The 12563-nt window shown below is 38.3% G+C and overlaps 2 protein-coding genes across 2 annotated transcripts; one reads left to right on the top strand and one right to left on the bottom strand.

Moving 5' to 3' along the window:
- Positions 1-1292: 1292 nt before the first annotated feature.
- On the bottom strand, positions 1293-5824 carry LOC5508362. Its single transcript, XM_001628892.3, has 3 exons — positions 5800-5824; positions 5350-5554; positions 1293-4946 (listed from the first exon to the last, which is right to left on the bottom strand). The coding sequence occupies exon 3, from the start codon at positions 4900-4902 to the stop codon at positions 1429-1431; it is 3474 nt and encodes a 1157-aa protein (XP_001628942.2). The 5' UTR covers positions 4903-4946; positions 5350-5554; positions 5800-5824; the 3' UTR covers positions 1293-1428.
- Positions 5825-5958: 134 nt separating this feature from the next.
- On the top strand, positions 5959-12550 carry LOC5508361. Its single transcript, XM_032377124.2, has 8 exons — positions 5959-6246; positions 6792-6926; positions 7434-7530; positions 8632-8746; positions 9243-9320; positions 9571-9941; positions 10336-10487; positions 11750-12550. The coding sequence occupies exons 1-8, from the start codon at positions 6085-6087 to the stop codon at positions 11897-11899; spliced, it is 1260 nt and encodes a 419-aa protein (XP_032233015.2). The 5' UTR covers positions 5959-6084; the 3' UTR covers positions 11900-12550.
- The last annotated feature ends 13 nt before the right edge of the window (positions 12551-12563 follow it).

Below are 12563 nucleotides of genomic sequence, written 5' to 3'. Positions count from 1 at the left end.
TTCATGACCTAACCGGGAAGCAATCAAAAACGTCTGGGAAAATGGAGTAGTCTGTATGCAATTACAATACCTTGACCAATCATTTTTTTTTTTTGGCTGTGTACAGTAACACGCTTTTTGGGATGTCAGTAACACCATGAAAAATAATTTTGGGAGTTGATTTTGTCAGGTGGATAATACAAAAGACAACAGGGAGGTGGTAGGATGTGGTTAATCTTCCTTGCATGAGCGTGAGCCCCCTATGCTTACGAAACGTGGGTAATTTCTTACTGAATATTCCTATTCCATATGATACCAATGACTGCACCCCCCTCTGCAATTCCTGGGTGGTATGCACCAAGTTGAAATGAGAAAACACCTTGAACATATTCCTCATTAATTAAGAAATTTTAATGAACCAATGAAAAATACTTCAACTCATTTAAAACAAGTACAATACAGTCTTTACCCTCTTTCATGCTGGTTGACTATACACTTAGAGTATTACACTTTGTTTCACAGGTTTATGAAAACCACTCAAAGGGATAAGTCAGAAGGAGAACAAGTACCAGATTCAACACTTTTATTGTTGTCACACTATCTACTATTTTAAATACAATTTGCTTTAGTAAATATATATATATAACTATCATTATTTAAACTCTTTAAATCAATAATTAAAAAAAATAATTATTTTGTAACATGACCCATATCAGAATGTATTTACATATAAGGATATAGTGTACCCTGGTGGATTGACATTGCAAATGTTTTCTCTCAAACTGACCAAGTTTGTATTTACGCTATACACTAAGCAATATAACTTAAATCTTTGTGCTGTACTGTTTGATAAAAATTATTACAAATGCTTGAAAAGCCATTGGTTTTTGTGGGTTCTCCCAAAGAACTCTCTTTCGGAGGCAAAGAAGGAAAGAACAAGATCCCTCATACCAAAAATACAAGATTTCAAGATTTTGGCCATTTCCAGCCAACATCAGGCATTGTTGTCATACGATCCTGAGAGAGGGCACGTACTGTGAACTTAGAGAAACAGCTGGTAATCAAGACTTTAATATAAGGAACATTGACATCTAATTAAGCAGATAACAGGTTTTACAGATTCTAGATTTTAATATGTTTCTATGGCAGTCAATCCTACTTGTCTATCTAGTAAAATAAATATAAATAACAATAGAATTAAGAAGATCCAGATCAGCAGTGATTTCTAAGGAACATACCCAGGAGAGATAATCTGTTTCCTTACAATTGTCCACTAAAGAAAATGACCCCCTTCCCCCCCCCCCCCCCCCCACCCTCACCCCACTCCTGCTGATATCTATGGGCCATTGTTCCACATGCACTTGTCTGGGTAAGAATGACTTGTTCAATCACTGTGAACTCATGCTGAAATCCTATCTACAGTACAGTTGTTAAGAGAAAGCTTAAAACTTATTTCTTTTTCTTGTAAGGACAAATTCCTGCTTGTTTGAACCCTTCCTTTATGAGAGAAGAGTTCACACTGAAGGACCATGCAGAACTGAAACACTCTGAGAAATTACCAAAGGTCACATCTTTGGGACACGAGGGTGAAAACAGGAACCCTCCTCTTAGGGCTGGGAGGACGGTAAGGCTTATGGGTTGTACAATGTGAGTGAACAGCTCTGGAAGGCAAAGAAGGATGACCCTGTTCTCATGCGCAAGCTTGATAAGCTCTGGTGTGATAAATGCCATGTTTGGATCAACTAAGAGGACTAGAGGTCTGACATTTGGTGCATTCTTCAGGAAAATATCTTTAAACCATGGAAAGTAAAAGTCAATTCCTTGCCTTGAGAAATCATAAACCTTGTGATCAAAGTGAATGGAGCCGGCTGGCCCCTTAGCGTTCATAGCTTGTTTTCCATCAACACTATGGTATATAAACATGGGTGGCATACTGGTACCAGAAGCACTCACGCAGCAAATGGTAGAGACAAATCTGTCACAGCTAGGGAGCTTTGGAACAAAATTGTCTGAGCTCCCTGCACACATCAGATGAACATCAAACTTGGATTCACAGACAGTGAAGATGTGTTCTGCACAGTCAACAAGCGAAGTTTTGTGAAACTCACTACCTTCTAGCACTGTATGAAATTTGTTGAAAAATGAGTTAATGCACATGTCAATCTCTGTTTGAGAGGGATCAACAGGAGACTTTGCCAGTACTGCTTTCTGTAAGCTGTGTTTGTTTTTGTGACAAAACGCATCCCACCACTCCTCAGAGGGAAGGCCATTTAGAGTTAGATTCCAAGTACCGTACCAGTAAGCGGCTTCCCCTGCCAGCATCCTAGTCACTTTGTTATAATTCTTGAATCCAAAGCTAACACAGTGATTGATAAAGCTGATTAGTCGATCTTCATCTTCTCTTGTGAGGTGTGGGGATGGACCTAGAACTTTACGGTTCTCTCGTCTGAGCCGTCTACATGTAAGTGTTGTCCTAGGAATATGAAACTGTTTTGAAGCAAGCCTCACTGGCATCCCACGTTCAACTGCATCAATGGCTCTTTCCATGTTTTCCTCTGACCATTTTTTCAGCTTTTTCTTGAGCTGGCCTGATTTTCTACTTTCTTCTTGGAAGCAAGTATTGTTCCCTGAATCCCAAGAACATGATGAGTCACTTGTTGCGTCTTTACACTTGTCACCATTATACCCATCTGTAAAGCATGTAGAGTTACCGGTCATAGCACCTCTCTTGTCATCATTAAACTCACATGGTGAGCATATAGTGTGGCTTGTCAGGTCAGGACTCTTATTGCCAGTGTGCTCTCCTGGGGAGGATTTATCACAAGATGCTTCACTTGACATTCTACCTCCCAACTGATTGGTGCTTTCTATTTTAGATGGATTTGGTTCCTCCTTAATTACAACTGCTTTTATATTCACTTTTTTCTTTGGCAAGCACTTGTTTCTACGTGTTGTTAAAACGCGGTCACCTAAGGTTGACCTTGGCACACCATATTTAGAGGCTGCAACACGGATACAAGACCCATTCAGTACTTCATTCACTGCCTTCTGCATTGAGAACTCAGTCCACCTCTTTCTCTCCCCCTTGAAAGTTAACTGTATGAAATCTTTGTTTTCAGCTGGTTCATTCCCAGGCTCTTTGTGCATGTTAAGCTTACTTAGTGAAAACACACTACTAATGACTGGTAACTCATTGTGTACTAGTGGAAGGGAAGGTGCAGATAATGAGCATGGACTGTCAGCAGTTATTGAACCTTGAAGATTGCAGATTGCAGCAGAGGAAGTGCCAAACGATGGAGAATGATTATCATTCTTGGAATGCTGTGCTGGGGTTATATAATTTGGACACTTTTCCTTAACAGTCTTATGACTGTCATCACCCAATGAGCCTTCCATAAAATTGTCTGAAAGTTGTTCACCATGTACACTTTTAGGTTCTGCTTCTTTGCTAGGGGGTGGGCTCACAGCCAGTAAATTGTCAGACATGTTCAGATCTCCATGGACAGTGACGGAACTTTTGTTCTGTGAATTATCCAAGTCTGTCAAGCTTTCATCACTAATGTAGTCTTTGACCTTCTCACTGATTTTAGAATCAATGGCAGAGGAATGCATGTTTATATTTTCCTTTTCCATATTGTTTTCACTGTTGTTAGCTACCAGTTTGGCACTTTTATTATTACTTCTTAATTCTTCATCTTCATGCTCAAGTTTTACACCCACAATTTTTTGGTCGATGCTTTCATCGCCCCTGTTCACTCTGTCATAGAGAGTGCTTTTAGGGATCTGAAATTTCCTTGCTGCCACCCTGATGGGCATATCCTCTGTTTTTATTGCCACAAGAGCTTGTTCCATTTTCTCCTCTGACCATTTTTTCAAAGTCAAGGCAGACTGTGATTCTTGTTTGTCCTTGCAAATATATTGCTTCAGAGTAGTCCTAGGAATGCCATAGGCCTTTGCAGCTGTTCTTACAGCCATACCATTTTTAGTTACTGCATGAATTGCTGCCTTCATATCATCCCCCTTCCACAACCTTATTCTCTTAGGTACATCAGGAGAGTCATTTACCTCTTGGGCCTTTCTTTTCATCAGATTGTCAACAGTTATTGGCGCCTTTACATTTCTTTCCAAGCAACTAGCATCAGATTGCTGAAGAGGCATTAAAGATGTTTCATGTATAAGTTTTATTAGGTGAGGCTTGTTTGGGCCAGACGACGATGTTTCTGGATCATTAGGGGTGCTAGTTCTATCATCACCAGTGTTCTTAGAAGTTTGTAGCGGTGAGTCAATGGAACCATTACTAAAAAATGATTGCTTTGGTACAAGTAACGGTTCATTTGTCAAAGTTTGTTCAACAGAAGCTGATGTCCTTTCGATATTTCCATCATATTTATCTTCTTCCACTCCCAGGCCAGGTTTGTGTTGTTGAGTGTATCGCTTTACCCCTAATTTGCGACAACCATATTTTGCCATCAAAAGTCTATCACCAAGGGTAGATCTAGGAACCTTAAATTTTTCAGCAGCTGCCCGAATTTTCATCCCATTCAGAACATGTTCAATCGCCATTCTCATTTGTTCTTCTGACCATAGCTTGAATTTTTTTATTGACATTGTTGATGGTGATTGTTGATGATCCCTTTTGGGCGGGCTTTCTGATTTAGAATCCTCGTCTATTTTTGGACTGTCATACTGTGTCAATGACGATTCTCTATTATCAGTTCTCTGTGGAAAATTGCTTTTGATTTCTGAAGTAACCGTAGTGTATTCCGTTTCTCCATCCTCACAACAAACCACCGCCACACACTGGTCTAGCCCGAGTTCCACGACTTCTAAGGTTTCCTCTCGGTTGAACGCGCTCTCGATCTCGCTGTCAATACTGCACGAAGCTTGTCCAAAACTGTACGAAGGGCATAAATTTACTTCCATACCCTAATCCTCCGAGTTCGATAGTATTTTTCAGCCCCTTTAACCTGAGAGAAAGGAGACATCATTCGTTATTTCGCGTCGTGACAGCAGCTGGTTGCGAGAACAAAGGAAACATATCAAGTAAAACAAAAAAAGCGAATTTGCGGCCAAGAATATGGACCACTTGCACGGAAAACTTGAATAAAAACTCGATTGATTAATATTTTTCGGTATCTCAATAAAATTGTGGTGAACCTGCTGGGTGTATGTACAACGAAACAATCCTCAAATTCCGATTCGTCCGATCTATGGTGAAGCGCGTTGCTGGCCAAAATTCGGCCATATCTAACTGGCAATTCGGCATAAAAGGCACACAAGCAAAAACTGTCTATAAGCAAGAGAAATCCCTTTTTAACTATCATTCCCAATCCAGATTAATGTATATTTTACAGCAGAACATTCGATTACCTTATAGTTTTGAACGCCTTTCAATTCGAAGGGTTTTCTCTAATGTTTTGTCCTGTCGTCCGCATTACCGGCCGCCCTTCTCGCTTTGTGTGTATATTTACACGACAACTTGCCGAATTAGTATTGACTTGGATTCGCATTGTACCGAACATGTATCGACCATGCTTCCTAAAGAAGCCCACATAACATTTTGCTTGTTTTTCGCCTGAAATTAAAGTATTAGGATATTTTCCCCTCAGCTAAAGCAAAGCAAATACATTACTTTTTTACTTCTCTTGAAATAGTCATAACTAACAGCGATGAATAGAATAAACACCCAATAAACACAACACAATGATTATTCAAAAATACATTTATATATCTCTATAAAAAAGCCCAAAACATTCCATTTTTTTTCTCTTGTTTTTTTTTTTTTAATCAGATATAATTAAAAGGTTGAATGTGGTTCACCTTCGGCTTCAATATGGCAAAGTAATTTTACTTTTACAGTACGTGCAGTCAAACGTAGCGCTTTAGCAGCTTTGCATAAATGACGTCATTCGGGCTCTCTTGTTGGTATCTTCTCTCTGATTGGTCGAGATAATGAGGCGAGTAGTCACGAGATCCTATCATGAGACCCGCTAAAGTGCGACTTTGGTGTCTTTTAGGTCGTGTGCCAACTAGAGGGAATTTATTGTGTTTGCACGAAACTTCCTTATAGAATTCCCATCTTTTGCAATTGCACAAGCTTCCAAAATGTCGAAGCTAAAGTGCGAGTGCTTGAACATTACCGTGCACGTTCAAACAAACGCATCGCGTGAGACAGAAGGAAAAGACTTCGTGTCCGAATCTTGCACTAATGTCTTCTTCGCGGGCAAGTTATTGGAAGTTGAGCTAGCTGTTGGCGGCATAAAGATGGTAATTGTAGTCATCAAACTAGCACAATATGTTCGTACACGAGAAATTCTTCTCAAGATAATGGTGGGGTCTTCTAGGGCAAGGGGCTGCTGGCAAAATTTCAAGCCGTAAAAACCTTCGAAGGACTCACAGATATCCTCCCGAAAACTTTTCATCAGAACACAATTCCAATCTTCTCTATGTTTATATGATCTCCGTCTATGACATGACCTCTAAAGAAAACAATTTTTGTTTGATTCAAATAGGTGCCTAAGATTCAGCAGTGCTTTTCTTCTTTAAATCAGCCTGAATAATAATTTATTAGGAGGTACAGTGATTGTTGCATCAGCTTTTGATATCACACAGGCCTAAAAAATATGTGATGTTTGTATTAACTTATTTGTTACTGCGCGATAGACATTTATCTGAATATGTCATTCTCTTCTCCAATTCGCATTAATAAGAAGAAAGCTCTCAAGTGGTTAAAACTTATAAATTTAACGCTAACAAAAAATAATATTATTACACAGAAATGAGTGTACCTTGATTTTATTGTTTTCCTGCAGGAAGTAGAAAGCCTGATACGGAGTAACAGAGTTGAGGACTGGGATGTTTATAGTTGTCTCAACTGTAGCATGGATTGCTATGCTTTGCACTCTGTAAAAGGTTATGATCGTGTCTTGGTGAACAAGAGCTTAGAGGTACCTAATGCATTATTTACAATAAGCTTATAGTCCAACCCCTGCCATACCCCAAGTTATAACCATCATTTGATTTTGATGTCTGCTTTAATTTATTATGACGCCACAAAGTAATAGGACAAATTTGCATAACATTAGAATTGTAAAAGAGAGAATAAAAATATTTTCATGCTTTTAAGTTGGTGGTAATATTCCTAAAAAGATTAAAAAAATGTAACCATTGTGCTGCAAGGCTACAACCGACTTAACGTCTGTATTCATCTATTCATCACATTTAGATTCTTTGTGACTAAAAGTTTGTGCTTTGTTGATAAAAAAATAAAAAAGACTTTTTGCCCAGGTGCACCTATGTCATACACTTTTAGCCCTTATCTTGTCATTATAATTGTGAATTGGTGCCTACGTGTGGGTTAAAGCCATTGCATGACAATTCCCTGGAACAAAGACAATGCACTTCATGACTTCAAATGACAGCTCCATAAATTTTGACATCTCTTGACTATTCAGAGTGACCCAGAGGTCTTGAGACAGAGAAGCAGTTCAAAGAATTTCTCCTTGCCATTCAAGATCTTACTGCAACATGAAGCAGAGTCAAGCCATGAAGGTAAAACCATCTTCTAACATCTCAGTAACATTTAACTGACTGTATCATGTGTATCAATCAAGTGATCATGGTACAACTTGACAGTCATCTTATATTCAGTTACTGAGCTACAATCTAATACTTCTGAAATTTCCACAGAGTATGGGTATTTTATTTTAAATCTTCATTTGTTAAATTATAGAAAACTAGGGGATTATTGTATAAGCAATATTCTGTGAAATTACCAATTGATGGGTGATACAGGGATTTTTCTTCTATAAACAAGGACATGTTTTACTATCTCATCTGTTACCCTGCTTTGAACAAAACATGGTTATTAGCTTGCTTCATCGTATGTATCGTGCCTTCAGTCAGAAATTGTGCACTATGTCACATTGCTTGCTAAATGTTGCCTAGGCTTGACCTTGTTTTTGCACATGATGAGAAGTATTACTTCCTGTTAAAGTCTTGAATGTCTGCCCTTAAACTATAGCAGTTGACATCATTTCCTTCTCTTTCCTATTGTCATCATTTCAATCTTTTCACCACAACTTCCTGTCATGTCCCCTAACAGCTTTTTTTGGGTACTTTATTTCAACAAGCAGATCGGACAGCTAATGCTCAAAGGCAGGCAAATACTTGTGTGTTGAAATTGGTATCTCGTCTAGTTAAACTCTTCTTGTTAATTAGAAGTTCAAGTGTTGTTGTGAGCTTTTAGGTCATTTGGATATTTGTATGACTTCAATGCATTTATACAACTTTTTTCACAATCTTTGCTTGGTTGCTGTTATACTTTAGTGTTGAATTGCAAACACATGTGTTTGTTCCTAGAATAATCATTGCTTGTTTCATGCTGTTGTTTGGGGGATAAACATTTCAGCTTGGAATTCATATAAAATGAGAAGGAGAACTACAGTTATTTAGCAAAAGATGTCATGTTAAGGGGGGTTGTTGTTTATTTTATTGACAATGATTGATAAGTGATGACACACTGTAATTAATAGTAAAGAAAAAAGCAAGTATATCAAATTTTATAATTTAGAATAAACAATACTATAGCCTATACAAATGGATGATAAAGAATTGGAATATAACAGCATCATAATGTCCTATCTCTTTCAGGAAATAATCTGTTATTACTTGGTCAGGATTCTGTGACAGTTGCCATGGCAAGTGTACAGGAAGCTCTTAAAAAGTATCTAAAATCTGAAGAGGCAGCAATGAAGGAGAGAATAAGGTATTGCATTACTCACCTGGTAATTCAGCTTATTGACATCACTAATTATCTCTAGGGTACTGTAGGCAAATGACTTTGGATTTTGGTTTTAGAATTAGGGGATTACAGTTTTATTAAGTGTGGCACATCTTAAGGCTACAGTAAGCTTGCGTAATAATGAGAGACCCAAATCTTTAAAATTTGTAAAACTGGTGAATATGAGTGCGGTCACTTGGGCTTACTCATGTCTTCTTGCTGTGTGATTACTATGGAGTTGTCCTATTATTTTGCTTGTTTATTTTTCCATAATGGGTAATCTTAATGCATATGTTTAAACTGAACTGCAGTACTTTAGTTAATCAAGCAAAAATATTAGGGGAGTTGACTGACAGAATTTTGTACTTCATACATGTAGTATACTAAGGGGTGATAATAAACTTGTTGACCTCAGTTTAGTATTGTAGATTTAATTATTGACATCTTTCCTCACCAAACCCTTACTGTGTCTTTTGCACAGGCAATATACTGAGCAACAACAGCAGAACTTTATGGCTTTGCAGTCCCAGGCGCTGAAGGATAAATCTTCTGTTTACAGGTTAGGCATTGGCTACTCAGCCACTCTTTTGTACATATAAAAATTCATTGACACTTTATTCAGAATATTTGGTTAAAAATATATCAGATACTTGATTGAATTTGTCAATTGAAATTTGCTTCTGTATGACTCTGGGGAGCTAAAACTTGGAGTGTGATCGGCCTTCTTTAACAGGGGCACAATCTAGCTCAACATCTAGCTCACAGGTATCTAATGGACATTCTTACAGTATATATATTGTATTTTCCAGGGTCATCAGTAAAGCCCAGGAAAAGACAATGGAGAGCTCCTTGCACGAAGCAATGTTTGAGACACCAGAGACAATTGGAGCAAACATCTTCCATTCACCAGGTCACGAAGGTCCCCTGAACCTACTAAAAACACCAAAACATGTCAACCAAGTTCACATCACCCAAGTTAACACTGCTAGACCCTTATTTGAAGTTGGATCACCGTCATTGCAAAGTAACATTCATCGTGTCAGGAGGAAACCGCCCAGACCTGGACAGAAAAGCGCCAAGCCAGCGACAGCTGATGCTGACCCCTTGTTTGCACTGGACGGGTTTACAGATGACTGTGAACCGTTCTTTGAGTCAGAAGAGGATGAAATCAGTAGTAGTGGTAAGTGTCATGTCACGTGGCTTGCATTTTAAGCAGACAAAATGCTTTTAGCCAATATTAACTACTTAATAACTGAGAGTTAGATCATACAGTGAAATGCCAAACTGAGGCTTTGGTGTATCGTCCAAGGCTTTATGAGGTCAATGCGCTAAAGCTGAAGTTATATCCTTCCCAGCATCACCAAATGATCAAGTTTAATAAGATCACATTTTTGGTCATGAAAATTTTCTATAGGGCATAATGCAGTTCTGTAATGCCCACTGAGGCAAAAAGATAATGTCATGACTACCAATTAGCCAACCATCACAACATGCTGAAATGGTTGTTTGTGGAAGAAGAGGGATTTCGTATGATAGTAGATTTCCTAAATTCAACTTGTCTATATCTCTTCCAGACAACAGCTTCCAGAATGAAGAACCTGCCCTTCCCCGGCATATCTACATACAAAGAAAGAAACCTCAACCAGTTTCCCAATATTCCTCGTCAGTACCTATCTCCATGCCAACTATTGTGAGGAAACCCCACTCCTGGGAAGACGAGGAGGAGGTGAGCACTCACTTGTGCTTCAGGTTTCTTAAAGGATTTTTTTTTCCTCTGTCACACAATACACTTGTAGCCTACGTGTAGCCACTGACTTGCGAAAATATTCTCTCGTAGCTTCTACGCAATGGCGGCAATAATAATGTTCCGTGAGGCCATTGTAATAAATTTGAACAAATTAATTTTGACAGATGTGCATGGGTTCGCGCAAAACACGTTCAGGATTAGTCCTGCAAAACAAACATTCCAACATCGCAGAATTTTGACCAACGTTATTTTGTAGACTAATTTAGTCCCATTTCACATGTTGTTTTTCATGAATTTGATTGCAGAAATTATTTATTTCACTTTGAATCCTCCACAGACGATATGGTACATTTACTAAAATTCTTCTCTTGATTGTGGATAAGTTATGCAGGCCTAAACTTTGAGTAACTTGTCGTTTGCCTTCGTATAAATTGAGGATGTGCTGCATTTGTTTATCGCAAATGAAATTTCAGCAAACTTGGAATTTGTCACGTGCATTGCAAAATTATTTCGGCAGGAAACTGTCAAAACACAGGGAGTTTGAAGCCATGTTCCCGTAAAGGACAAAGAATCTAAATCAATTTTAGCAAAATGCCCTTTTAATGTGAACGCTAGATAATTTCGGATAATTAAAAACAAGTTTTTCTATGCTAATTTCACAAATCGACTCAGAGTTTTAGCAGTGAATACTGACCCATTATTCCGAGATAGCGAAACAATCAGAGCATGCAGTCTTATAGGCCGTACGCAGCGTATAGGCCTGCAGTCACTGGACTGCAAAAAAAATTTGGCGATCTTATTTGCATAACGAGGGGAAAAAATCAAATGTTTTAGACATGTGGATGAGGAGAAAAAGTATCATTTTCTTATTCATGGTAGTCTACAGATTATTTCCAAACATATTGTTATGTCGTGTCACTCGATGACTGAAGTCCTATTTCAGATCAAGGGTGACAGAGGATCGTGTAATATTCTCAAAAGCCTGACACACTGACGTTGATTTCAAACCCAAAAGCGGAAGCTATGAAATCTTCACTGGGATGCGGGATGAGCGGTCACGCCCTCATTTAGCTTCTGAATGCTTTGACTGCAACTTGTTAAAATCCTGCGTACGCCCCTGAAATATATATACAGTATATAACTTGCATTGGGCATGGTGTCTTCTGGAGGAAAGAATAAGAAGACATCTTTACCTGCCTCAAATCTAACAAACTTTTAATACTTTATCTTGTTCATTTTAGTTTGCAATGCCAGAACCAGACAAGATTGGGGAATCAATGAAAGCACTTGCACGAAGTGTCCAGAACAACACGGAGGACATGTTTGGAGAACTTCCACGCCCAAGACTGTTTACAGAGCCTCGGCTAACATCCTCTTACTTCTCAAGATAGCCCAGAGTCAATACCATGCACAAACAGACCGAAAACCATAGAAAGGCTTAGAAGAAAGATGGCAAAATTTGTTATTTTTCTTAAGGCTTATTTAAAGATACTAGTCTTGAGGGGGATTTGTTTTTTTTTTTTATGCAATCATTAGCACCCACAACTATATTGCTATGTACAGCATGGGATGAAAGTCAGAATTTCTATAGGTGGGTCCAGCGGGCCCTGGCCCTCCTTTCAGAGAGAAAATCCTTGGATTGAAAATAATTCCAGCCCTGCCTTCCTTAAAATCCTTGCATTGTCCACCACTTATTGGAATACCATGATCTGCCCCTGCACAGTCTTATGACTTCACAAAGGCTGAAGAGAAACCCTTGTTTATAAGGCATTGTTATGAGGCATGGGGGCCAAGAGCAATGGTTATAGTGTGGCATGCCTTCATTTGGACAAATTGTATACACTTCAGTTTTGTTTTGTAGTAATATTATTGAAAAGTTTTCATTCCTCCATATATATAAATAATATAAACAAAATTAAATTATATTGCTCAACATTTGAGCTAGAAATATGCAGATGGTTCTTGTTCACAAACTAGTGTTACTATTTATAGACATAGTACAGAAAGTGTGAGTGTTATATCAATAAAAAATATTTACTTTTGTTTGCTTGAAAT

Source organism: Nematostella vectensis, chromosome 6 (assembly GCF_932526225.1).
Source record: "Nematostella vectensis chromosome 6, jaNemVect1.1, whole genome shotgun sequence".
NCBI classification, from domain to species: Eukaryota; Metazoa; Cnidaria; class Anthozoa; order Actiniaria; family Edwardsiidae; genus Nematostella; species Nematostella vectensis.
Note: the sequence above shows the minus strand (reverse complement) of the source record. Positions and strands in the feature narration are given on the sequence as shown.

Excerpts from the sequence above, each read along its gene's own strand:
- LOC5508362 (XM_001628892.3), bottom strand. The coding sequence starts at position 4,902 with ATGGAAGTAAATTTATGCCCTTCGTACAGTTTTGGACAAGCTTCGTGC.
- LOC5508361 (XM_032377124.2), top strand. The coding sequence starts at position 6,085 with ATGTCGAAGCTAAAGTGCGAGTGCTTGAACATTACCGTGCACGTTCAA. Across the intron at positions 6,927-7,433 it reads TGGTGAACAAGAGCTTAGAG|AGTGACCCAGAGGTCTTGAG; the intron begins GTACCTAATGCA and ends TTGACTATTCAG. Across the intron at positions 8,747-9,242 it reads GCAATGAAGGAGAGAATAAG|GCAATATACTGAGCAACAAC; the intron begins GTATTGCATTAC and ends TCTTTTGCACAG.